The sequence below is a fragment of the Pyrgilauda ruficollis genome, unplaced genomic scaffold (genome assembly GCF_017590135.1).
Source record: "Pyrgilauda ruficollis isolate IOZ18807 unplaced genomic scaffold, ASM1759013v1 scaffold91, whole genome shotgun sequence".
NCBI classification, from domain to species: Eukaryota; Metazoa; Chordata; class Aves; order Passeriformes; family Passeridae; genus Pyrgilauda; species Pyrgilauda ruficollis.
Genome location: NW_024531155.1, coordinates 788127 through 815485, shown reverse-complemented (window position 1 = coordinate 815485; position 27359 = coordinate 788127). Strand labels below are relative to the sequence as shown.

At 35.7% G+C, this 27359-nt stretch overlaps 1 protein-coding gene across 1 annotated transcript in view; it reads right to left on the bottom strand.

Annotated features, from left to right (window-relative positions):
• Positions 1–27359, bottom strand: part of TTC29 (tetratricopeptide repeat domain 29) — a 122696-nt gene that overhangs the window by 79386 nt on the left and 15951 nt on the right. Inside the window, exons 4-5 of the mRNA XM_041489252.1 lie at positions 18210–18395; positions 2508–2720 (exon numbers count right to left, since the gene is read on the bottom strand). Coding sequence (XP_041345186.1) covers positions 2508–2720; positions 18210–18395 — 399 coding nt within the window. The remainder of the gene's footprint in view (positions 1–2507; positions 2721–18209; positions 18396–27359) is intronic.

Below are 27359 nucleotides of genomic sequence, written 5' to 3'. Positions count from 1 at the left end.
CAACATGTGTCTCTTTCTGAAAACATACAGTAGTAATTAATAATAAAGGTTATGGAGATCACCAAGGAAGTTCAGCAAAGTCAGAGAAAATATGTTCCAGTAATAAAGTACAATCAAATTAACATGTGTAAGGTTCTCTGGCATTAATTGTTTAATCATGGTCCTAGTGTCTTCACATTAGAAAATTATACTAGTCTCTCTATATATACTCCATATAAAATAAAAGTGGGTACAAATAGGTAATAAACCTTAATGTAAAAACACAAAATGTATCTCAATCCACATATTTTGCTAATGTGAATCTTGGTGAAACACCAAGAGAGAACCACCAGTTGATCATTCTCATCTTTCTTATTCTCCTGTTTGTTTTACTAGCTACTGTAGGGTAAAAGAGCTAAAAAAAAAAAAAAAAAAAAAAAAAAGTTAACTTATACTTGCAAGCAGTACTTATAGAAAATCCTGGACAGGCTGTTGCTAAGGTGCATCCCACCTTTCCATGCTGGGCTTTATTTCACTGATACCAGTCTAACAAACACTGCTTGCTGGTTCTTTTGCATGGCTCCTTCAAGAGAAAATCATCTATTTGATACAAAAATAAATATAAGCTAATTATGTAGTTCTTAAATTATCACACTATATCCAAAAATTTCGCTCCAGAACATGAGTAGCCATAAAAAAAAACCCTGTTGATGAAATGATATTAAAAAAAGCCAAAAATCCAATTTCTCTGTTGCTCAATAACCATCTGCTCCAACACAATAAATAGTGAAAAATCAACCTGAAGAATAAATGCATATCAAAGTATTTTGTAAAATGCATAAATAAATACAGTTACAATGAAAAGGGAGATTATCTGCTTACAGTTTTAGCCTTTTCTGTCCAAACACACAGAAGCCTACACCTAGTTCTGAAACTCTCTGAATGACAACAATTACTGAGGACACAGCAGTGCTCTATCTATAGCATTTAATATGTTACTTACAATGATTAAAAGCCTGTAAATCAAAAACCTGATGGTCTTTTCCAATATTCAATATCCCTTAAATGGCATAATAAGAGAAAAGGATACAGAAATACAATTTCACAGAAGAATAGTAGTTAAAAGTTGCTAGGGACATAAAGAACTTTCTTCCTTGCTTAGGAGGATTTGACAGTCCGAAGCAGGTAATACCTGATCCTAATTCCTAAAGTGCATAAACACAGATGATGGTCCAGAAGGACAGGAATGGACATTGCAGATAACATCCAGTAGCCAGTGTGGCTCTGGAATGAGGACTGGAGAACTCCTCAGAAAGAAGTTCCTAAAACTTAAATTTAAAGAGAACAACAGCTCACATATTGCACATGTGCTACATATATTGCATATGTGCTACATGCCTCAGGAAGCTGTGAAAGTGATTGGTTTGAAATTTGAAAAAAGGGAACCAGAACACGTGCCTGGTCAAAAAAAGTTTTGGAAAGATGTAAGATCCATTTTGTCAATCACCTAATATCCAGCAGTTTTCACTAGCATTAAGAAGACATTCATATGTAATTCCATAGCAGTCCTTCTAGTTACTGTACCTAATAGTAAGAGGAGTGTAACTGTAGCAGTAATTTAAGCATATATTATAGAAAATACAAGTAGAAAACACTACAAGCTTGTATTATGACCTATACAGTCACAGTGTTATTTGCCGCAGAACTTATTTTTAAATTTGGAAAGTATTTTCATTTTTTCAGTTCATCTATTCCAACTACTAGTCAAAGACTGGGTCACAGATTATATGTTTGGCATACATTATTAAATTAAAAAAACTAATGGATCTGCTGATAAATATTGAATTAATATGTATTTAAACAAAAACCTTCTTCATTGTGAGGGTGTTTGAACAGTGGTAAATCTTTCCAGAGTAGTTATGGAGGCTCTACTTGTGGAAATACTAAAACCTTACTGGATGTAATCCTGAGCAGCCTGCATATCTATCTATGCATATGATTTCCAGAGGTTTCTCTTCCTACCTCTATTGTTCTGTGATTCTGTAATTTTTTTACTTTATGTTTAAAAGCATTTATGTATATTAAGATAGAAAATTTTGTTTGCTTACGATAAAAACCTGTCTTTTCAAGTATAAAGTAACTACGTAGCATGAAAAGCTTTTCCAGCAGATAATATCAGTCAAAAACTGCCAAATCAACAGTGACTAGCCAATCAAAATCAGTGACCTCAGCTTCCATCAGTGACTTCACTTTCTGATGATGGGTTCAGTGTTTTATATTATAGTTCCCATAAGGTTGTCAGGTTTTTTTTTGGAGATAAAGCTTTGAGGAACCTAAAAGTTTCTTTGTAGTTAGCAAGAAGGCATTTCTGCTTCACAGAGATCTACAAGAGTACAGATAGTGTTTGTCTTTGAGTTTCATAGGAAACAATCACCCATTCAAATCCTTGACAATTTCTACTTTACTCTTGGGAAAATCATGACCTGCACATTGAATCAAGGAATGGGAAAGCACTGTTTTCCACCTACCTTCTTTTGCCATCTTTAAAGCTTTTATTAGCATTTTGATGGCCTCTTGGTGTTGTCTATTTTCCAGCATTTTGTCTGCTAGCAATGTATAAATTCTCCAGAGATGCTGACATGCCAGTGAAGTGTAAGTGCAGCCTGTCTCATCCTTCCATGATGTGCCCTCTGTTAGCTCATAAAATGTTTCAAAATGCTCCGCAGCTTTCGTGACATGACCTGGAAAACATCATTCATAATTAAAATCAGTGCAATCATCAAAAATTGTCAAAGTTTGTAGTCTATAATAATTTTATCATTATAAGTAAGTTGCAGTCAAAGATTCCACAGATTTTTCATGACTCTTCAATACATAACCCACAGATCACTGGAAAATACGATCAAATTTCACAGTACCCAGTAAGGCTCTAATTTAAATTTATCACATTTTTAATTAGCTTTGCTTTGTAAATTCCCAATGTTGAAGGGGTGTGATTCCATGGATGCAATGTCAGGATCTTCTAGAAAATAAATTTATTCTAGATTCATAAAGCCTTTGTGGTTCTCATACATCAAAATTGCATCTATGCATAAATAATCACAACTGAAACCATTCCTCAAGTTTCTTTTTCCATAATGAAAACCTGTGGTGAAAGATTTGAAGTGTGGGGGATAAAGGTATCAGAACTGTGGGGAAAAACTAAAAAACTTCATTCAAACAAATTAATCAATGAAAAAAAGAATTTATCATGCAAAGTAATTTATTCAACAGTTATTGCAAGGCCAACTGGTGATTTTATCTAGTAGATTTACTGCAAGAGCATTAACCATTGATACATCAATTATTGAGCCTGAAGTAATATACTCCAAGGTCTTCAAATGTAAGTTACTCAAACATTTTTAAGACAAAGGAAAGTTTGAAGATAGAATTCAATTAATTTTCACATTCAAGTAGTTTTCCTCTACCTTCAGCTGGATTTACCTCTGTGCATAAAATTCTGTCCAGATTTCCATACCTGCTGGACAATGAAAATTCAAAGCTCTTGGAAAGAACAGAAAAGCTTTTTCTCATACATAATGGGTATTGCTGGGAATCAGGTAAGATAAGACTATTTACAGTAAAAATAATTCTAAAGAAAGCATTCCGGTCACAATATCTTGTTTAGCAAATACTATTCTGTAGTAGGGAGAACTGTGAATGCGACCCTGCCTTCATAAGTTTGTGTGTGATGGAGCAATCTTGTCCCATAGATCATCAATATATTAACTGTATTTCTATTAACAGCTGAAAAAACCCCATAAAATACATTCATTTATATGTTTGTAGCTTTCACCTCTTCTGAGATGTGATTCACAAGGAACTATTACTGTTTTGCTGTCTTTTTTTACAGTGCTGAATTTAAACTGCAAAAAGAAACCAGGAAGGAGAAAAGTTGTTTCCCAGTCATAGGAAAGGAAAGGAAAAAAGCTTGGAGAAGAATCTTCTTTAAGCATTCCTTGAGAAAATGAGGTTATCTCCCCAGGCCTCCAGCCAACCTAGAGGCAGCAGAACAGCTATGACAGATATCTCTTATTAACTCAATTTAGATTTGTCTTTTGCATATGTTACCCCTTTATAACCATGCTTTCAACTTTGCAATATAAAACATAAGTCATCTTTATTAGAATTAAATTTATTTTCATATTAAGTTCCTCTGATGATTAAAACGAGTTCAACTAAAACTGACAAGCAGAAACTCCTCTTTCAAAAATGCAATAAATTAAATGAGTGTCATAGACAAATAATTTTATGGTTCTACAGACTAAAATTCACGTAAGAATCCCACAGGAGACAACAGGTGCTGAAGAGTGCAGTGCCAGGTGAAAGGGGAGTCAGCAGGCTTTATTCAGTTCCATTCTACCTAGGGACAGGTATTGGAGAGATGGCCCAAAACACTGGGAAAACAGGAAAAATTCTATATATTCTTTCCAAAATATCACACGCTTGACATCAGACTGCACAAATAGAAAGGCAAAGGGAAATTATCATAACTAGTACAAGCTGTTAACAGACTCCCTGACAGTAGATGTAACAGAAAATAGACATGTAGATTTGCTAAAGCCAGATGAAAACCCCTGTCCATTCTCAAGAGGCTTCCAATCTAAGTTTATGTCTATCCAGTTCAGCTAACTTCTTAGGGAACAGAATTCCAGCTATCCAAGTCGCTAAAGACAGATTTAGATATTGAAGAAGCTCATGTTGGGTTTGTGACAAATGATTGAAAGTTGACTTAAAATGTAATGTTAATAGGTAGAGCCAGCATTTTGTTCACTTAGTTTCCCATAAGCACATACACTCTTCCTTGGAATTCTCCCCGAAGTTCATTAATAAATGGATTGTTCTTCTGAAAGGGTATTATCATACATTTGAGTTACTGGGATAAAATACATGTATAATAGATTCTTTACTAGAATTTGATCCATGTGTAACTCAAAAACTTTCAGTAAGAATGGGAAGCAGCAAACAAATGAGTGGTATTACCATGAAGCTGAACAGTATCTGAGTTTCTCTGGACACTGTAACATGATAACTTAACAGGACACATTGTTTAGGTAAATAAAACTTGCAATTTTAAGGACTATTGTTCAGGTTGTTAGAACCATCAGGTGTGGTGATTCTTACCCAAGTTCCCTTCTTGCAGTATCTCCTTGAGAAAAGTTGAGAAAGTTTCTACCAGACTAAAAATGGAACTCATACATTCCATACCCCCCTAGTTTTCAGGAGCTGACCTAACCCTAAGAGCCTTGACCCCACACTCCTTATGCCAGATCTCAGTGAAACCTCTTTGGAAACAATCCATCTACATCAAGCTTCAAAATGATAAAGTAATATGATTTTTTTTTTGTAATATTCAAATGGATCTATATTACATCTGGCTTCACTGAATTACCAAGAAAGATTACACAGTAAAATGTAAAACAATCTGTTCACAGAAATACTAAAAAGAAAGTGATGCACAGAAAGCCAAAATACCTGCTCATTTCCTAAACAAGGAAGAGATGGAATTCCTGACATGAAAGCCCTTACATGGCTAGGAATTTGCTTACTGAAGTTTCATTCAAATAAAAAGAGCTATTTGGAGATTTCTCAAATTCATGGAAGGTAAAACATTTAAGACTTTGGAACTTATTCTTCCATGAAAATAAACTGAAATCTTTTGTTGCTGGCAAATGACACATCAGCTTATTTATTTAATCCATAATGCTTCTGTGAAACTCAAATGTTGTGGGAAAATCATATTTTCAGGGGGCTGGTGAGTTTACTCCCTGTCATGCGTCAGTTCAGCTGGAACTGATCAGGCCAGTGCATTCTAATTTTTAAACACTGAACTGCTGCAAGTGTTGGCTACAGACACCATGCGAAAATCTTGAAAAAACATTAAAAGAAAGCAATTAGCCAATTGCAGAACATTTCTGAGAATAAGAGCATTTTTATCTCACTTAGGCAGTGAAAAGGCAGAGTTTTAAATTACTTATATTATGAACTGAAAAAAACCAAAGACCAAAAAAAGAAAAATGAAAAGAAAAAACAATGGAGTAAGAAAATCACTTGAAACAGCTTGCAGAAATGTATTTTCATAGGTCCAGGAATTCAAAGAGAAAAACAAGAAGGTGTTTCTAAGAAATCCATGTTTGAAAAATCTATTTGCAGAATGTTACACAAAGCAGTAAAGCTATTTTCAGTTGGCAACATTAATAGGAATTGCATATTTATTTTCACACTGCCATGCAGAATTGATCTCAGTGGATACCAAATGGACTTGTAGAATCTCTGATGTCTCTCTTCTCTTCTTATAAAAGGAATCAAAAACCAGAAAGGTAACTCTTACTACATATGTACTACCACTACCAAAATTTTACACTTCAATAATTTTTTATAGTTTAATGTAACTCAGGGCATAACAAAGGAAGTCCCATCAGCAACAGCTTAATCTTAAATATGGGAGGCTAACATTGTCACAACATAATTTTGGGAGTAGAAAATCAGTTTTAAATAGTCATATATTAATATAAGAAATTCTGACAGATTTGTGCTACAGTTTTCACTGAATTGCTTCAAATTAAAAAATTAAACCTATTCATTCAAGCAAAATAATTCAATGCAATTTTGTAAATATAGAAATGTTTTAGGTCATCTAAAAGTTAATTTATAATTCTCCTTCTTAAAATCCAATTCAAAAATACAGATTTCTTATAACAAAATAGATACCAAACCAAAAGGGGTATATATGGAGACTACTATTTTGCCTTTTTTTTAAGTAGAAAGATTGACTAGATATTAACACAAATGGGTTTAAATGTGAAGCTGCCATAAAAGCAGGCACATAAATGTAATTCTCCCAGCCGCTATTTTGATGCACATTTTTGATTCCATGAATATTTTATGAAATGGCCCAAACTAAAGCCATATAACATTCCTGCATTACTGATGCTTGCGCCCGTAAGCTACAAACATTAGAGGCATGATTGAGTGCATTAAAATGAACTCATTCAGCAGTGCATTGATTACTTGAAGAAGGAAAAAAAAAGTTACTCCCACTTAAGAAAACAGCACACAAACCTGAAGTTTTCAATACTGAAATTAGAGACTCAAATTTGAATAATGTGGTATTTAACAAATAAAGGCAGTGCAAAAATATCTAGAATTCTATGCATACATTCCTGATTTTAATTAGGTGCGCTGTTAATTAGGTCCACAGATTGCTTCCAGTAGTGTACAGGTAATTTAAAATGTCACAATCTGCAAAATGCAGTGACTGACCTGCTCAAGCTCCATGCCTCAGCAATACTGAGAGCACCTAATGATTTCCTTTTCTATCAGCTCGCGTATTTGCCAATGAAAATAACGCCACAGAAACAACTACACAAGAAAAGTGACAGGTCTGCTAGGTAACCTGCCCCAGCAGCACCACTAGAAGCAGGAAGCACATTTAATTCTAAATTGCAAACAGTTGTTGAGGGCTTCAGAAAATATTCCACTGTAGATTAAAACAACTTAAAGGTAAAATAAACTTCGAGTATAAAGTAGCATATTTTAATCTAGAGCATCTTCTGCCATCAGTTATTTCACTATACAATGAGAACAAAAAATCTAGTTGAAGTGTCAGTTAATGGTAAGGAAAACCAAAAATGCTATTGCCTTTCAAAAGATAAATTCTTAGATTTCAGTCTAACTGCTTGAACTACTTGTATTTAGCTCAGTTTCTATGTTCAATTATGACAGCACTACTCCTGCTGAAATACTTAAGTCTGCCACAGAGATTGTTATAAAAGTGTTTAACAGAGGTGGGTTCACAAGAAACATAAAACAAGGCTCTCATTCAGCAAACACCTCTCATTCACTTGAACCACCTTGGACTCCTGAGGTGAAAAGAAATACAAAGAAGCCACTTGGACAGCTCCTACATTCAATAACCTGAATTCATGTGCCAGCTGAAAAAACAAACTGCAGAAAGGATTTAAGATAAAATTTTGTGGTTTCATAACTCTCCAAGATCCATCTCAAACAAAACCAATCATCAGACAACAATCAAAGTGGGTATTTTTAAGATAATGGGTAAAAACTTATATGAATTTGCTTTAGAGAAGCTGATTTTTAAAATTTTTTAAAGAAAGATTCCACCATGAGCTTTAGCAAAATGACGTAGGCAGTTCATAAGAATATTGCAATGAACATGCTGGCTCATTGGGGCGTATTCTGACCATTCCTCCAGTTTGACAATACACCAGTAGATCTTACCTGGAGTCCAAGTTGCCCAAGGCCAGCTGAAGCCATGCCTGAGAAGTAGAGCACTTGAGGACACAAAGGAGAGAGGAAAAGAGAAAAGGAAAGCTGAGCTTCACACAACCTGAGATGTAGCATTGGTGGACTGACTGCAGTGCAAAAGGACAGTTTTTTATCTTTCCTTCTCTGGGTGAAGGACTGCCAGGCTAGTCTTAGGTACTGCACCTTAGAGGATGATGCATTATTTCTGTTTACATTACTTAAACAAATGTGTGTTGTCTGAAAAGAAAATCATAACTGTAGTAATCCAGTGAGCATTAGAGCATATGTAGTCTTGTCCTCTGAGGACCCATATTACTTGCCTTAAAACTCAAGCACTCAAAATACACCTACACAAACCTAGAGGGCAGTGTAGACTGTAGAACCCGCAGCAGGACAATTCACAGATTCTGTATCACACCACCAGCACACTGGGATATCAAACCTGTTCTAAAAAGGGCTTATTTAAGGGTTCTCCCAGAGACACCTCACAAGGTTAAAAAAATGCTGGCTTTTCTGGCTGCCTGGCTGCTCTCTAATCCTTTCCCCTTCTGCTGCCAGCACTCCTGAGCTGCAAACAGGAGGGTTTTCCCCCAGGCAGCTGAAATGACAGCTGCTTTGGGAATGGTGCACTGCGGACCAGCAAGGGGAAAGGAAAAGACAACCAAACAGGTCCCACATGAAAATTCCACTAACTTGTCAGTCTTACATTCACATTCAAATGAACCAACATGCAAAATTCTGGTTTACAATTAAAATTCCTTTATCTTTTTAGGTTAACACATTTTATGAAAGCAGCATTTGTCACATGCCACCTTCTGACTTTTTTGATTATATATAAATAAACACTTTTTGATATATATCCATTTTAATCTGGAGGACAACATTTCAAACAATGTTGAACATGAGCTGAATGATCACACACCCATTTTAGAGACAACGGAATTCTTGCATCACAATATTATTCAAGCCTTCTTTCACACTTGCAGAGCATCAAAGTGCTTTCAATATGCAAAGGCTACCCAAGATGCAAAACGCATTCAGGAAGCTCACACTGCAAGACTCCAGGCTCTGGATAAGAGCAGGCCCACACTCAGTGGGATGCTCCCATTTCAGGTTTCACAAATATTTCAGTGTCTATGGGTGGATATCTAAATGCAAAAAGGGAAGAGAACAGAAAACTCAGGGATGAATGGCACATACTCTGCAATTCTGTTTTTCAGGGCTTAGGAGGCTTTTAAGTTCAACAGAAATAATGAAAACAAGTTATATTAATTTGCAACCTCAAAGATTAATATGATCATTATCTTTTAAATAGAGAGAGTGACACTGAAGCAGATTAGTTTCACTAAATTAATTTTTTTGCTAAGTTGTGTTAAATGCTTGCCTTGGTTTAAATACTTTTTTTTTTTGTCAGTGTTTACATTTTATTCAGATTCCACCCAGTTCCCTTTACTTTCCATAGCTTCCAATAACAAATTTATTAACAGATGCAGTGCTCCAGCACTGGAGCTATTCTGTGATGCAGATGATTTACTTCAGAAGTGCAGTTGGATTAATGACCTGCTAAGATCCCAGGCAACCTGGAGGATTCTCTGAAGAGCAAGATATATTTTTATTAACAGCTTCGTGTTTGCTTTACCTATTGCTTCTCCAGATTATTGGTAATGGCTGAGGACATGCAACCCTAACAGTTCTCAGTGACACTGGAAAGGCACCTCTGGAAACAGCCTCCTTTGTCAATTACTGAAAGGAAACACTGCCTCCAGGAAAGTTTATGATGACAACTGCTGGTCCAGCTACAGTATTCCAAGACCACTCAAAGCTTTGAAGCAAAGGAAAAAAAATCTCTGTGAGAGGGCAGCTTCATCTCAGTACTAGTCATTAAGCAGTAAATAATTAAAATACCCTGGAAAAGACAGGTAAAATACAAGCAGCAATGTCAGTAATAGACATGAAAGAGAAGAGAGGGGAAAAGAATTTAAAAAAGCAAAGAAATAATTCATTTGAAGTTTTAATAAAGTTTCATTTGCAGTCTTGTTTAAAGATATATCAGACTTTAGGGATGTAACCTAATTACATTTTTATTCTAAGTTCTATTCAAATGTCTTGGACTTTGAATCTTTAACACAGATCAAACACAGTATAATTTACTCATGGCTATCAATACTTTAAAAAGATCTCTTCATTAAATGTCATCATCTTATGAACATGCACATAAAGCAAACAGAACAATATTGGACACCAAAAACATTTAGAATGTGATTCATACAGAAGTACCTATATAAACAGTTCACCTGAGCGTAACACATTATATTCAAGCACACATCAAATATTTTCTAAAATATTCCTGATACATCTTTCATTGTTCAAGTAAACAGCCATAGCTTTTTTACAGTAGTTTTATGACTTGAAAATGAACTTTACAATCACTGAATACCTAGGAATGGAAACTAATTTATGATATTTTTTTCATATGTCAAAACTTTTAATGACAATGCAAATGACAGAATTTAGAATCAGCACCTGTGCACTGCTGTGAATATTTTGAAGAGCTTATTGGAAAGCAAGAATACAGACTGGTGCCCAGGTGTTATAGAAGAACTAAAAGATTCTCCATTTGAAGAGTTAGGCCAGGAAAGTGGGAGTGACCACGAAAGGATTAAAGAAACTTACTTTTTCTTAGTGTAAAGAACATTGTTACTTCCCTGTGCTTAATAATAAACCTTGATTTAAATCAAGTGAAGTAAAATAATGTAGAAAGTATTACATTTTCACAGGATTTCTTTTCAGAAGTAGGATCACTACAGAATTTTTCCTGAGTTCTCTTATTCAAAATACCCTCATTACCAACCAAAACCTTTTAAAAATAAGAACAAAAAAAAATTTTATGAAGAATATTTTTATGAACTTAACAGGCCCCTTTTTCTTTCATGTTGCATGTTCTGAAGCTTTTTTCAGACTTTAAGACTGCTTATTTGAGCTGAAAATATTCCTAATCTCTACAACAGCAATTCAAGACAGTACTTGTTAGTTCAATACCAGTAACAGCCCTGTAATAATAAGATGTCATTTGCTGGGGAACTACTTTGCACACTTGCAGGAGGATGAGCTCAATTATTTAATAAACCTGATCAATCTGTTCTCCCAAGAATCTAGAAGGATTTATGGCTGCTTCTGACTGACAGAGAAAAGCAGAATATCCAAAGAGTAACTCCTAGCAATTTGCTGTGTAAATATTTTAAATTATGCTCTACAATTAAGTTTTTCCCAGCCAACTTATATATTCAATTCTTAAGCAATCAGAAAACAATATAAACACTTAGTGAGACAGAGTAAATGCAGAATAACAAAGGAGAATTAGCTTCAGCTGATATGGTGAAAATCAGTGACTGGAAGTACCTTAAATGGTCAAACTACAGAATTTCATGTCCCATTCTTTCTGCCTTTAAAGTTGCATGATGTGGAGACTCTTTATAACTTAAAATCTAGGAACAGGTTTATGTAGTTAACGACAAAGGATTTGGAAACAAGCGAGTATGTTCCTAGGTCTAAACTATTCCTACATGCCTTTTCCTGAATAAGCGGTTTGGAAAAAAAAAATATAGTCACAACTAGGAATAAATCTGAGAAGTTTATAGTTTGGGACATGCAACCTGGGGCAAGGAGGGAGGAATACCATGACAAACCAACTATATTTTGTTACTACTGGATTTGGTCTGTTATATAAATAGGTATGTTCTCTCCAGACAATGAACACTTTCAGGGTAGTCTCCACAGGGAACAAATCTATATGATCATCCTGTTGTTTAACTACTTTTGGAGTGAGTTTCAACCAAATTTGGTAAGACGTTAATAGGACATTGAGCTCCCACCATGTTTTTAGAAAATTAGTATCTTGAGGATAGACATTGATCCAAACTCCAGATAGACAAAAAGGCAGACAGAACTTGCCACACATGTTGAGACAGAAGAATTCTGCTTGGCCAGGGAGCAGCATGTTCTCATCCAGCTTTAGTTTATCACAGCACACACCAAACCTCACCTAGTACAAGTGCTGTAGAAGCACAGAGGAAAGGGAACTGTACAAATGCAGAACAAACCTGTCTGAAAGGATAGATAATCTCTAAATCTCTAGAACTATGACTCTCTTTTAGGCCACTGTCACGTTTTAACTAGCACACAAGCTTCCTATAAAAAAATTACATAGGAATATATATCTTTGAATATTTTTCCTCTTTTTGGTCCACACAATGACAAATGTAATTATAAAAAGGAGAAAGATAATCAGCGTTATGTTTTATCAAAAATCACAAAGGTAACTGGGTACCAAGACAAGTTGCTTACTGAACAGAATCTCCAACACAGACAAAAGGATAAATGATCATCTAAAAGATAGATTTTCTGAATTGCTTTTGTTCCTGAATGAAGAGATTGGATTCATTTTAGGTTGCCTTCTTGCAGTGTCTAACCTGGGCTTGTGGATACAATGGTAAAGAGATCTCAGCTACTGGCCGTACACCGTATGGGGGAAACATAACACAGTTAAACAGACAGGCTGGATCGTTCAAACACAGCAATTCTGTTATCAATGACAGCTCTGCACTCCACATGTAGTGAGGAAGAATTTAATCTCTCTTCACAAATGCTGTCCCCCTGGTTTGTTTTATTTACCAGCTGTTTGCAATTATGCAATCAGATTGTAAAGCAGAACGTTTCTAGACTACACTATGGAGGATTTGCTATTTAAGGGGGCTTGGCAGACTTGCAGCACAGATAACAACATAAAGCTCTATTAATGTAGAAGGTGTATGTGGGACACCTATCCCACAGATAAATTTCATTCTGGCTATACTTAGGAATCTCTTAAAAAGAAACTATATTTTTATGTAATTAAAATTAAGTTGCAAATTGTGCACACACAAAAGCATATGAAATTTCACAAGCAATTTTAACTTTTGCCTTTTTAAACCTTTTTAGTACTTCATTTTGCAATATTAACATTCTCTTTTTTATATCTGAATATAAATTATTTCTGCCTGAAGGCAAACCAATTGGGGAAATTCTGCTTAAATGTGCATATTTCCTCTGCATAGATACTCATGAATTTATGCTGAGTTTCAACTCAATTATTTATACATTACAGTTTTCAATTAAAATGCATTTGTCATAAACAATTCAAAATACAAAATCAACAATTTCTTAGTAAGAATGGATTCTTAGCAAGAATTTCTTGACTAAGAACAAGAAAATAAACAGTTTAGACATTTTATGTTCCAAAACCAAAGAACGCCATGAACCATCTTTGTTGTTCAGCAAATATATCCAGTAATTAATAGCTAAGCTTCATAACTCAAAGCTATCCTCTGCAACTTGTTTCAGGTGAAACCTGCTTTAGCAGGGCAATTGGACTAGGTGATCTTCAGAGGTTCCTTCCAATCCAGCCATTCTGTGAAATGCCCCTTAAACAATCAGAACCTTTCCATCAATTTCTGCAATTCCTTAATTAAAACTTGCATTTCAACAAAATGGCAAAGTGACAGGGAAAATCCTACACCTCAGTTTTAATCGAGATTGTTAAAATCTGCAAGAATCCTGTGGTGGTTTCTTTCCTAACAAATTAATTAAACTTCTAAGTCCCTCCTGTTCAGTAGGTCTTTCAACCAGAAAAGTTTCTATCAAAAAATTTCTATCAACACATGAAATAGACCATATTTTATCCATGATCACAGATAAAACAATTACACCGTTTCAAATAAATCAGGTGCAACTAATTAATATTTTTGGGCTAGGTGCAAAGTGATCAGAAGTGATAACTCTGCCATAACATTGCTCTGTTTGAAAATCAATCAGATCTTAACATTGTTTATAATCAAGGCAGAGCTGGATTAGGACTGAGCACTTATAAACTCTTCATTAATTTGCAGGATATGGCAGATTTTTGAAATGTTGAAGCTATTTTAGAAAGGACTAAAGGAATTCCTTATTGAGGAAGGCTCTCGTAAGGCTTGCAATCTAAAAAACACACGGACAAAACTGAGCTTCTGGTTTAGGTGTATGTTGTGGGAATCAGCTCTGAGATTCCCAACATTGCTTTGCTCTTGCTCCCTTTCTCTCACTAGTTCTGACTGGCTTTAATCTTTTCAGCCTGTAAAGACTTCAGATGAAGTATTACCTCCACTTTTGTTGATCCTTATGTGCTAGCAGAATATAAATCTGATGACTAATTCAAAGCCACCACTGCCTTGAGAATAATGGCATCATTTCCACACATCTTACAGCTCTCATAGCAGGGGAGATCCAGGTTCTGGAGTGGCACTGACACACATTCGTAATTAATTGTGAAAGTTTTATTCATTGGACTCTACTGTGATACTTATATGTTTTCTCAAGCAGTTATTTAAATGTATCCAGAAATGTTCCCAAAGCACTGCAACTGACAGGCACCCTAATTTCAGATGCTTGGTTGAGCTATGCATTTAAATAATATAGAAATTTATCTGGTTTTGTTGTAACATATTTGAAGCAAAGAGCTCCTACAAGTACAAACTCCTGGTTTTCCCTCATTCTGCTCTTTTTATTGATATAAGTTATTTTAAACTTTGGGATGCATATATTTAAGGTGCATATCACTTCATGTATGATAGGTAGCAAGCATTTAGCACAAAACAGAAAGCACTCAAATATTGCAATGACATAAGCACCTGTACAAAACAATACTAGACATTGTGTTTTTCAGTGGACTCCAACTGTTTCTTCTGCAAGATACAACAGTGTAAACCTCAGGTTCACAATTAACTTCAGCAGAAAGCACAGTAATATCATAATATCATAATAATAATGATTATAACCTTACTCTCTGATATGCTGATATAATGACTGATATTACTTTTGAAAATGCATTGAAAGTACAGGAAGAAAAGTTTGGGTTTTTTTTAAACTTACATTTCTTAAGAGATTCTATCACAAAGCCTGTGCTTACTTGGTCAACAAGTAATTCTGGATTCAACATGAGAACAATGTGTTAGGTCATTGCATTTTCAGTGTCTGGAAAGTAACATCAGCACATTAAAGAGCTATGTGAAAAAATAAGTAATAAATGAGTAAATAAAGTAAAATGATGAGTAACAAAAAGCAATAAAGTGACTTATTATCAGCCCTCTGAGGAAAGACAAACAAGGGGGATAGCACAGCTAATTGAATAGCATCAAAATCTGAACACCCCTCCAATAATCAGTGAATGCTTCAGACCTTATTCTACAGGCAGAGTATTTTAGGGAAGCACTTAAAAATCTCATTCTGTGAAGAAATGCCATTAAAATCATGTTTGCTCCAAGCAGAACATTGCATTTGTTTCTGTAGCAGGCTACTCACTTCTTATTGCTTTCTTTCCCTTACTAGCAGCTACTAATGACCTGCATCCAAATATCATGACTGAAGTCTACACCACCAACACCACAAATATTTAGCTTTGAAGATTAATGAACATCAGGTTATATCCAGCCTCTAGGACAGGGACCAGGCTGAAAGTCAAAGAACTTTAAATTTGATTACACAAAAATTACCCAGAAAATTTATTGATTTTCTTCCAAGGCAAACAGCAATCTTTACAAGTCCATGTTTAACTTTATACTCCCAAGCAATCAGTCCTAAGCATATACAGACAGCTTCCTTTCCCAAGTAATGAAAAATACACTATTGGATAGGAGAACTGAAAATAACTGGGATCAGATGTTTTCATTTATTCCTGTAGATACACCCCCAGAGAAGAGGGAATCTGACTAATTTGGTTCACAAATTAATTATCCAATTATAAATAACTGAACAAAAAAAAAAAAAAGCAGAATTAAAATTTTACTTATAACATCATTAAAACTGATGGAATATTATAGAATGCCAACCCAATATGTCCTCTCACACTTTTTCTCCAATCAGAACTTGCCCTTGAATCAATTTTTCACCCTTGAAAATACAAAGTGCATGGAATACATCTGCTGTCTTTTTTCTCAGTGGTCCCTCAAAGCAAATTCTATGCTTACTTTCTCAGCTTCTTTGTTTTTTTTTTACCTCTCTCTCTCTGGAAATAAAATACTTTCAACAGACAGAGCCCACGATTCAGTGGAGTTTTACCCTGGGCACTGAAAATCCACTTTGCTTTATCTCTCATTAATAAGGTTAATAAGAAGCTTCTCTTCTAAAAGTTTCTAATATTTTTCAGTAGGAAAATAAAATTTCTGCTTCTCTGATCATCTCAGGCTATTTCATAACTTTACTTATGTGCCTTTATAATGGGCCTGGAGATATTTAAGTATTCAACAACTTTTGCTTAAGACATCATAAAGTAGAAAATGTTAATTTTTTTTTTTTTTTGGGCAGTGCTTGGGTAACAGCAGTGAGTCACACTCAGTAAGAGCCTTTGAAGTTACAAGTAGACATGAATGTTTGCTTGTCTGCACCTTCTTAAAATTTTATTTTTAGTAACTAAAGGACCAAGTAAAAAGGTTGCAAAAAAAAAAATTAAAATCCAGCAAATTTTTAGTAATGTTATTCTACTGAGTAAGAGATAGATAACCGACCTAAGCATTTTTCATTCAAAATGAAAATGACTTGGTTGTGACTGGCTGGGCTTTAAGCAACTGCTATTTTATCAACTGGGAACCTGGATGATACCATGTGTAGGAAAAGTAATCCTTCCATTTTACTGATTATTGGTACATGCTCAAATTTTAAAATTGAATCCAGGTCTGGCTGCTGCAGGCAAGAAAGATAAAGCAACAGCTCACAGGAAAACAGTATGAATGACCATCAGTCTAGAAAGATGTGAGGAAATATAAAAAAAGGTGCCATGTGTCAGCTGTAAGAGAGCAAGAGGAAAAATAGGACAACACCCTTTCAATTAAAAAAAAAAAAAAAAAAAAAAAAAGGGTCTGCAGACTTTTTGTTTTATGTCCAGGCTTTTGCTGGGAAATGGGACCATCTTTCAAAGCACACCCATTCCACCAGACATTTAATGGAATTCGACTATTTCCACAAAATATTTTAATTTCTGTCAATTTTTTTTTTAAGAGAAGCCACTTTATATGAGAAACCAGCCACAAGTTGAGTTCAGAGTTGGAATTGTTTCAACCCACAGTGAAATTTAGAAACAAAACCATAGCAGCTACACAAATCACATATTTTAAGCAATAGTTAAGCATGCAGCAGCAGTACACTTACAAATTAGAACTGGAAAACAGGCTTTATTCAATTACTTGGGGCTTACTTATTGCTTGCCCTCCCACACCATGAAAGGATTTTAGGCAGAGGAAAATGCCTTTTTTATACTCAGACTGCTATCCACACACAAACCCCTCTGCCATGAAAGGTAATATCTGCTCTTACATACAGAAACAAGGTTCACCTTGATATAAGAAAGCAATATTGTTTACAGTGAGAACAACTGCTCACTGCAACAGGCTCCCCAGGGATGTGGTAGAGTCCCCATCACTGGAGGTTTTTAAGATGCGATTGACAGGGTGCTAAAAGAATCTCATTTAGGCTCCCTTTCCCAAGAAAAGTGGGATCAGATGATCTGTCAAGGTCCCTCAGAGCATGGGCTGCTCTATGATTCTGGTCACTTCTATTAATATCTTTTGATTTCAGAGACTCACAGTTTAAGGATGTAGATGGAGAAAGGGAGCTGGTGGTGAGGCCTAAGTCTGAAGCAAACACCAATGTGACAGTCAGGAACAAAGAGGGTGTCACTTATGGTCAAGAGAACCAGAAAGTCATTTAAAAAAGAACAAAAATACAGGATGTTTATCTAAGTGTAAACTGGAAGCAGGATTAAACATTACAGAACTACATGTCCCCAGCTCTTTTATTTCAGCCTAGTTTGTGTAACTAGAGATGCCATCCAAAGCAGCTTTGTGATGTCAGTGCCTTACCTTCTTCCTCTTCGATGATGCCCATATTTACATATGCTTGTGCCTTTCTCTTCCCACCATCAATTTCTACTAATTGAGCAGTGTTATAGCTTTGCACGTAAAAGTAGTTACTTAACCATTTGTCCTCAGGGTCATTGAAAAAGCAGGCCAAGCTAAGCTGGTTATCATACACCTTCTCATAGTGCCCTTTAAAAACAAAAAACAAAATAAAAACATTATATTATTATCAGTGTTCAGAAATTTTGCATGTTATAGCAATAATCACAATGAAAATTAAGAGCTATTTCTATTTCCACCATTCAAATACCATCAAGTTCTGCTGTGCGTTCACTCAGAGAAATTGAAGAGGGAAATTATAACCTTACAAATTAGGCACAATTGGAAACATATTTTTGTTCTCCTTTCTGTGTGCAAAACCAGAATTCAGTTCAATAAAACACACAGAACCTGGATAAAATGCTGGCTAGTCAAAAGAGAAGTCAGAGTGAGACCGGAGAAACATTTGTCTGAGCCTCTGGGCCCTGAAAAGGCATAAGAGCTTTCCAAACCTTGTACCTGTGTTGATGGAGATTAAGAACCAAAAAAGAACACTCTGCAAACACAATCCATTAGTTAATATAATTTTACATGTTCAAAGTATGACTTACAAGAGAGGCTTTGAGTTTCCATGTATATTCCCATGTTTAGTACCTTAGCACTCTTAGAAATTAAAGACAAACTGAAATTACACCCATTTCCTTAGGAATCCCCCACCCAGTTCACCAGGAATTTTCTCAGAACAAATGTGGAAAGCAGTGGATTCTAAGTCACAGATTTTCTCCACAGCCTCAAGTTTGGATTCTACTCTTTATCATCTCAGACAGCTGAATGAACACATATTATCCCTAAAATTTACAAAAAACTTGCAAGTCCTAAATCTGAGTAGCAATACAAAATTATCTACAATTTAAAGTTACAGAATAACAACTTATTTCCCTTGGAAAAGCACCTTTAAAAAACACCCTACAAGATATCAGCCTTGAATTATTCCAAAACTTTACTAATTTGGAGAAGAAACCTAAAACTTTCCTGACAAATCTTATCATACTGTTCCACCCTAAAGTGAATTTGAAAGATCTATTTCTTATATGGTGCTGAAAAATCTATGAAATAATAAAGTAGAGCATGAACCTATATGTTTCATGGCTAATATAAATTAATTTCCTGTGCAAACTCTACTCCTGTCAGATGTGAAATTGAATAATTAGCTAAAATTCCATTGCAGTTTTGGTGGGCTACTTCATGTGTTTGTGGCTGTTAAATGAATATGAGCCAAACAGCCAGCTCTACAATGAATATCTTGATAAAGTTCTTCAGTGTGTTGCACAACACAGTAAAGACTTTATTCTTTTGAGAAAAAGGGTTACCCACCTAATCATCTCTGTATTCTTCAAGATGTTCATCTACTACTTGTTTCTCCTCCTTTTTTTCTCCAGCTTGGTAATTTCAAAGAACATTGTCTGAATTCTTCCTGCTTAAAGTTTTTTTGAAATCAAGCTGAAACCTTTACCCCACTCTTGAACACTCTTTTTTATCTTTTGATTTAAAAATTCATTTCTCTAATGGTAAATAATACTTTTTTACTCCTTGTGTTTTTAAATTTATTTATTATTTTGCTTTCTTACCTATTTTCTCAGAATTTTGCCTTCCATGAAGTTGCAACCTCAGATTTCTATCTTTCTAATAATTCCCATTAAAATATATAAAATTATGATTTTGAAGCAATGTGTATTATATAAATTTCTATTTCTAGTATTTTAAAAGAGATTGTGAATCACTCCCTTCCAAGAAATGAGTGATTCACAATCTCTTTAAAATCACCAAAAAAGAAATAGCTCAAAAATTACATTTAGATTATCATCTCATCATTTGCATCTAAGGTTTTAAACCAAAACATCAGCTTAAATTTTGAAATTCATCTTTGAGAGGAATAATTATCAACATACAGACTTCAAGTATTCCTAATCCGAATATTCTTCATGGCTGTCAGTTTTCATGCCTTTTGTTTCTCCTCAGGACTGAAAAAGCACCTCTTGGGTGCCTCTTTTTCAGAATATCCTGGAGTCTGCATTGTATAAAACATATTTATACATTAGAAATTAAGACTATTTTGGTACAATAGCCTCATAAAAATCTCTTCAAATGATTCTGGAATGGAAATAACAAAACTGGGTTTGGCTTAATATACGTATATTTACCTGTGTACACGCACACACACACATACATATACATGCCTGTATTTGTATATGTTTATAACATATATTTATACATCTATGCAACATCATTATCTATCACACACACATATTATACTAAATCCACTGCAGTGTACCAGCTACTAAGAAGAAAATTAATTCTATCCTAGCCAAAACCAGGAAAACATACACAGATAAAGTCAACACCCAGTTGGGATTCAACCAAACTAACCAATTTAGATATGGATAGGAGTTACCTAGGATTCCTTTCCTCTCAGTGAAAAAAGCAGATGCTTCTTGGATAAGATTTATCTCATCCTGACTTGAACAATGCTTGCAGCACAAGGGAATGCTTTTAGAGATTACCTCAGAAGTAGAGGCAGAGCTTCCCACTGTTACAAGCACACGACCACATGAGCAGCAAAATACAACACCTAATTATAACCACTAACATAAAGATAATAATGCACATTAGATCACAGCTAAGTGAAAATGAACTCCAAGACACCAGAGGATGCATAAAAATGGTTGCAATAAGACAGAAAGTGAAGAGATAATTGGATCATCATTGGACACAGACACACTGGATACAGATTTGCTCCTCTGAAATCATTGCTACAAAGTATCAAGGCACTTATGTGACATAAAATTACGCAAATAACTGCAGGTAGTGCCCTACAAATCCCAAGGGATGGAATTGACCTGAGGCAGACTCCAGCTACTGCCACGGCTTTGATTGAATGAACTGTAATGTGACCCTCTGATGAGGATCCTGCCGGTGCATAACAATGAGAAGTGCACAAAGATAACCTTTTCTCTGGCACCGTCTTGGACAGTGGCTGACCGAACACCCATGCCATAAAACAAAGCCCCAAAGCCCAGATTTTTACAACTGATTTAGATTTGCTCCAAAGTCTGAGTTACCAATCAAGAAGTTAACCGATGTTATTCTGACAGTGGCAAAGCTAGTGTGTCAGAATTAGTGAAAGTGAACTTTTACATCCCCAGGAGAGGAATACAGGAATAGGTAAATACTCTCTTCTATAAAATCTCCAAGTAGTTTGGATATTCAAACTTTGAACTCTTTGATTTTGTAGAGTACATACTCTACAACTGATTATAAAATACATGTAGACAAGTCATCTTTAGGTATCTGTTGATCAAAAAAAAAAATGAAAAGCAACTCCCTAATTGAGTGTTTATGTACAAATGGAGAGTTGAGCTATCAAACCTTCCTGAGATCTTTCTGGTAAACAGAAATTAAAGAAAAAACCAACCCTTCAACTTGAGCTTAAACATTAAACACCATATATTAAACACACAGGGTATTCCCTGCTGTGTATCAGGATCTCTTTAGATGCACCTCAGCTGCCAAGCAGCATCTCCTCTTGTGCTCAAGCCATAGACCCTGATCAGCCCACTTCACAATACCTTTGCTCCTGGACTCTTCTCAAGAACTGCAAGGCTGTGCACAGAACAGAGGATCACTCAAATCCATATCTGCATGTTTGCTGTGCTCAGCTAGACCACTACTAAGCAGTGCAATGCAAGGGATAGTGAGGTGCAGTTTGAGAACCCCAACAGGGCTAAAATGAGAGGAAAGAAACACACAGAAAGTCAGCAAGCCATCCTAGTGTGACTCAAGTACAACTTGCTGCCATATCTCTATGATCTCCTTTTGTGACAGGATGCAGTGGAAGAAAGGGAAAGAAGTACAGGAATGGTCTTTAGAAAACAGATGAAAACACCAGGAAGAGCTCCTGGCTTGGTGTTTCCTTTGAAGAATAAAAGAGGCAGGTGTTCCATTTTCTGTTAACAAGAACTTGCACTGATTTTTAAACTACAGGTATCAGAAAGAAATCTTTCAACATCCAGCTACAAGTCCTTATTTCTCACTCAAAAAGCCACCAGTCAGTGCTTTGTTCCTGCCAGACAAAGGCCATATGGAAACTTTTCAACAGGTGTTAACACTCATCATCCAGTTAGTGGTTTAAATTTGTATTACTGGATTATAACTGACCCTTCACTCTTGAAAGCACATAAAGGTGTGGCCTAAGGTCAATTAAGACACTAGGAGTAATTTTTTATGTCAGAACCACACACAGTGCTGGAAGACTAATTTTTCTTTTGCCAGGAAGATTAAAATCAGTGACTTAGTAGCGAGACTGATGCTGTGAAGAATTCACACAGAGAAAGATCCAGGATGGAAGCACATCCGGAAAAGAAGCACAAACTTCAGTTGAATATGGTGCTGCAATCAGTTATTTCCACCTGGATCTATACATGGCAAAGAATCAGTCCCTTTTGCTTGTTCAGAAAAAAGATGCCTCTACATCTATAGGTAGAAGACTCCTCAATCACTCCTTTTTCCAGAGTTTATTCATAAATGGAATTTTTTTTCCCTGAATGTTTAGCTGTAAGTCCACAAAGGAAAAAAGTGAAAATGTGAGTTGTGAGCATGATGACACCAAGTTTCAGGCAGAGACTGTTTCCTAGAGTGTACACAGAGAACACCACTCCCAACACTGCCAGGTATGTATAGGGAAAAGGCTTAATCAATGCACAGTCTATTAAAAAAATGCTAAGGAAATGGTCAGGGTATAATTTTAGGTAAAGGATAAAACCAGCTAATGATAATAATATGAGTCAATTAACTGGTAATCTGGAATGCTAAAAGGGAACTCCAAGCTATTGTACAAAAATGTACTACAGAAATTTTCTAAAAAGTTCTGCTTCTGTTGAAGTCAATGGTATTACTACAAGTGGCTGTATTTTGAGATGGTTTGCTTTCTTTCCTGCACAGAATCACTTCAACTTTTTGTAAGATAACTACAAAAATAATAAAATCCTCCACTGGTCTCCAGCAACTTCTGCATTTTTTCCTGCGATAAAATATTAAGTAGGGAGTAACAAACCTGCTTAAAAAATAAAACAGTGTTCCCTTGTCCAGCCCCTCAAAAGCAAACAAAACTATGCCTCATCCAAACAAATATTAAAAGAGGGTTTGTTATACATTTTTTGTTTTAAGGCATAAGCTATTTCCATTTTTTTTTTTTTCAAAATAGCATGGGCAATATGGTTATTGCAATGTTTCTAGCCCAAGCCTAGGGCATAAGTGGGAAATCTTACAGAAAAGCTTTCTCCTGTAAAATGCTAAACTCTGTTTTCAACCTTGAGTACACTGGACAAAGATTTTCCAGTGCATGCACATCAAATAATCATGCTTTCTTCATACACTTTATGAAAAGACATCTTTTACAACAAAAACTAATGTTAACTCATACTGTCAAAATTTTTCTCTACACTGAAGTGAATGAAAGAAAGCCAAGTTGTCACTTCTTTCTAATTGTGTGAGTCTGGTACTGTCTAGAACAAGGGTCAGCAGCCTACAGCACATGCACAGATTCAGCATTTAGCACACAGCACAGCACAAAGGTTGAGAGGGGTCAGGAACCAGGAGCAGGTGGAACCTCAGAAGGGCAGTAGCTCCCAGGTTTCAACTCCTGGTTTCCAGCAGCTGCTCCAGCGATCAGCTAATAAGCAGTGTCTTGCCCTTCTGAAGGTGTGTTCTTACCCGTGGATTCCATCCTCTGGCTTTGGCACAGTGATCTGCCACTCCAGTGCTGAGTGCCCAACACACGTTGCAGCCACTGAACTGTGGCACTTTCCCTGGTTTATTATATTTAAAGCAGAGTTAACAGCTGGGACAGCTCTTCATTTAATTGTTCTTGAGCTGGAACTTGCTTTGCATTGCTTTCAACATCTACAAGCAAACCAGCTCACTCTATACTGATAGAGTACTATCAGTACTGAAAATACAAAATACAGCTTGCCTTTTGAAGGAACCCCCAGTATTTCCATGTATGTGCCAAGAAATCACTGTATACATCAAATGTTGAGCTATGCAGATCCATTACTCTGGCATTTATCCTGCATTCTTCTGTAAAAAGCCCTACAACTTTGCACATTTAAACAGCTCAACTACCTCCTTTTTTTTTTTTCCTCTAAGCTCCTGAAACCAGAACTAGTAAAAAAAAGAGGCTAGTCCAGGATAAAGGAACATCAAAGAATAATTAAAACTTCCTCAATTTTGAAGTCAGAAGCATTTACTTTACTTGTATAAAGAAGGCAAGATAAAAAATATAGTCAAGCATTGGCAATATTTCTGCCAGTGCTTTTAGAATAATGCTGAACTCAGGGCAAAATAACTCCATCAGTCATTTTTCTGAGAAGCTGCAAGGATTAAGTTCCTTCTCTATTTTTAAAATACTTGGGAGATATTCAAATGCAACAAAATGAGCTTAAGCTGGCCAGAAGAGCTGTTTTCTTTGCACACAGTAAAGTACAGGTAATAGGCAATTAAAAAAAAAAAAAAGACAACTCCTTTATAATTTGAAGTTCAACCAAAATATTCTATTAAAAATGAAAACAGAGAATCTTTACTGATGTGTATAAAGGCAATCAGTGTAATGCTGGTAAACAAAATGTTACTATTTTCAAACCTAGCAGTAAAGAAAGCTATTGCTCTTTGATATCAGCCTGCACATTGTGATGGATGGCTCTGATTCAGTTCCAGCAAATTATTTATGTCCAGAATTGTAGTGTCCTAGAATATAAGCTGTGGAAACCATTACAATATTAACACTTTCCACCAATAAATATGAAAACTGAATGTGTACATAGCTTGCTCTGTACACTATGGTAAGTACCATAAAACTCTAAAATGAGAAGTTCTAAGTTATAGCCAAAATTAAGACAATAATACCCTATTATCCAAAAATAACAGATGAGAAAAATTAAATCACCAATAAGAAAATTATTTACTGACAAAGTGTTTTGTTTTCCATATGCCACTCCAGGTTCAAACCCCAACATTTTGTGAAGTTTCAATTAATAAAAAAAACTTACAAGCAATGAATTTTTTATGGTCATCATTTATAGCTGCTGTCTTTTTCAATACAATTGTTACCAGAAATAGGTAAAATTTCAGCCAACCTAATGTTAGCAACATCAACCACACTATGAAACTCTCACCATTTGCTGACCCAAATATTTCCTTCACCCTTTTAAGCTTGAACTGTGGCAGCTGAAGAGCAAATGCAGGTCAGCTGCTACATCATGGTAAGTTCTAGCTGTGGTGAACTGCTGAATGATTCTTAAATGGTGTCAACTGGAGTTGTCAGGAGATCATAAGCCAGAGCCCCAAGCAATTTGATTAGAATCAGAGAGTAACCGGATTAGCAGAACCACTGAATTAGTGTTTGATGAGCTGCACAATTCATGTGAATCTTCACAGCACCGCTGTCTCTCAGACCTGCAACAGGAATTACCATCCACTCCTTCATGTGCCTGGCAACTCAAACCTCATTTTATACAAACAAGACATTTGTGCGAAGATTTGCAATGAAACTGGTAAAAAAACATCAAAACAAATTATGCTCTGATCCAGCAATTCAGTAACAACACTTGCCAACTCTTAAGTCCTCATTATTTTTTCTTCTTTTTAATCAATGGGCAAAGTTGGGAGATACTCTCTCCTAGAGGCCAGGTGCAATCAGGCAGCTGGTGGTGGTACCTTGCCCCTGGGAGAGGTGAAAGACTTGCAGAGCCCAGCACACAAGAAATGCCAGGTTCAATGAGAGAAGGGCAGGAACTGCACATTTGGGAATGCCTTGCCTCTCATGTTTGCCACCTCTGTTGTCACTCATCAGCCTGTAACACTGAAAAATGTCATTCACTGAAGGCAGGCAAACTGCTCTCCTCAAGTGGCTGCAGGAAGCAGGCCCATTGAGATAAGCCATGTCTAGTACTTTTTGACCATCAGCTATTGGCAGAATGTTTCTGCCAGGCCAGTCCAAGCCCCAGACTTCTCTCTCATATTCTGCAAGATTCAAGGGTGCCTATTCAGGTTTTAGTCATACTCCAATCAAAGCTAAAGATTCCTTCCAATTATGGCTGGCTGGACTTCCTGTCAAGAATTACAGTGAATTAAATAAAGAAACAAAACTTTTGGCTTTCATGGAAAGCATCAAATAAACATTTAAAATTAATATTTTTTAAGTGCCAAAAGGGTTTATTTTGCTATTCCTTTCTTTTGAAATGAAGCTATCTGTTTCTAAATTTCAGTCAAAAAGCTCAGATTCCAGATTCACAAGCTTTACTGTAGGTTTTCATATTTGTAATGATCAAAATGCAACTTGAAACAACACAACTACACTGATATCAACTCAGCTATGACACAAGATTGCAGGTAGAGCTTTGTCTGCCTCCGTCCCTGCAATTATTCCAATGAAAAAGATGGAGTAAGTTATGTTACTATTTATAGTAAAAGGAAATGATAAATGTGAGTGCTTAGTAAATAGTAGGAAATAGAGAAAATACAGTAATTTGGAGTTATGTCTTCACTAATATCTAGTGATTCACAGGTGGCATGTTACATCTGTGTGCTGTATTTTATTTGACATGTTCACAATCCTTTTTAAGTCAGTCACAAATCCAAACACAGTTAGCAGGGTTTTTAATAAAAACACATTTATAAAAGTATTACTGTGTGAAACAGTATTTCACCTATTAAATTTTTCTAATACAAAACCAGCTACTCAAATCAATACAGGAAGAAAAACAATAAATAATGAAACTATGAAGAAATAATTGAGATGTTATCAAAGCTATAAATTCATCAAACATTTCTGATGCTATCAAAATGCACTCTACATGTTTTTCCCTTTTTTTTTTCCTTCCTTCACAAAACCTCTCCTGATATCTGCAGCTCCTAATCATTTATTCTATAAATACAGCTCAGTTGACTAAGGCTGCAATGTGCTAAGATGCAGTAGCGTTTCAAATTCATACATGAAACAATTTGGAAGCTTCCCCCAGGCACTGGCGGCTGCGGCTCCCGCTGCTCCGCTACCCACAA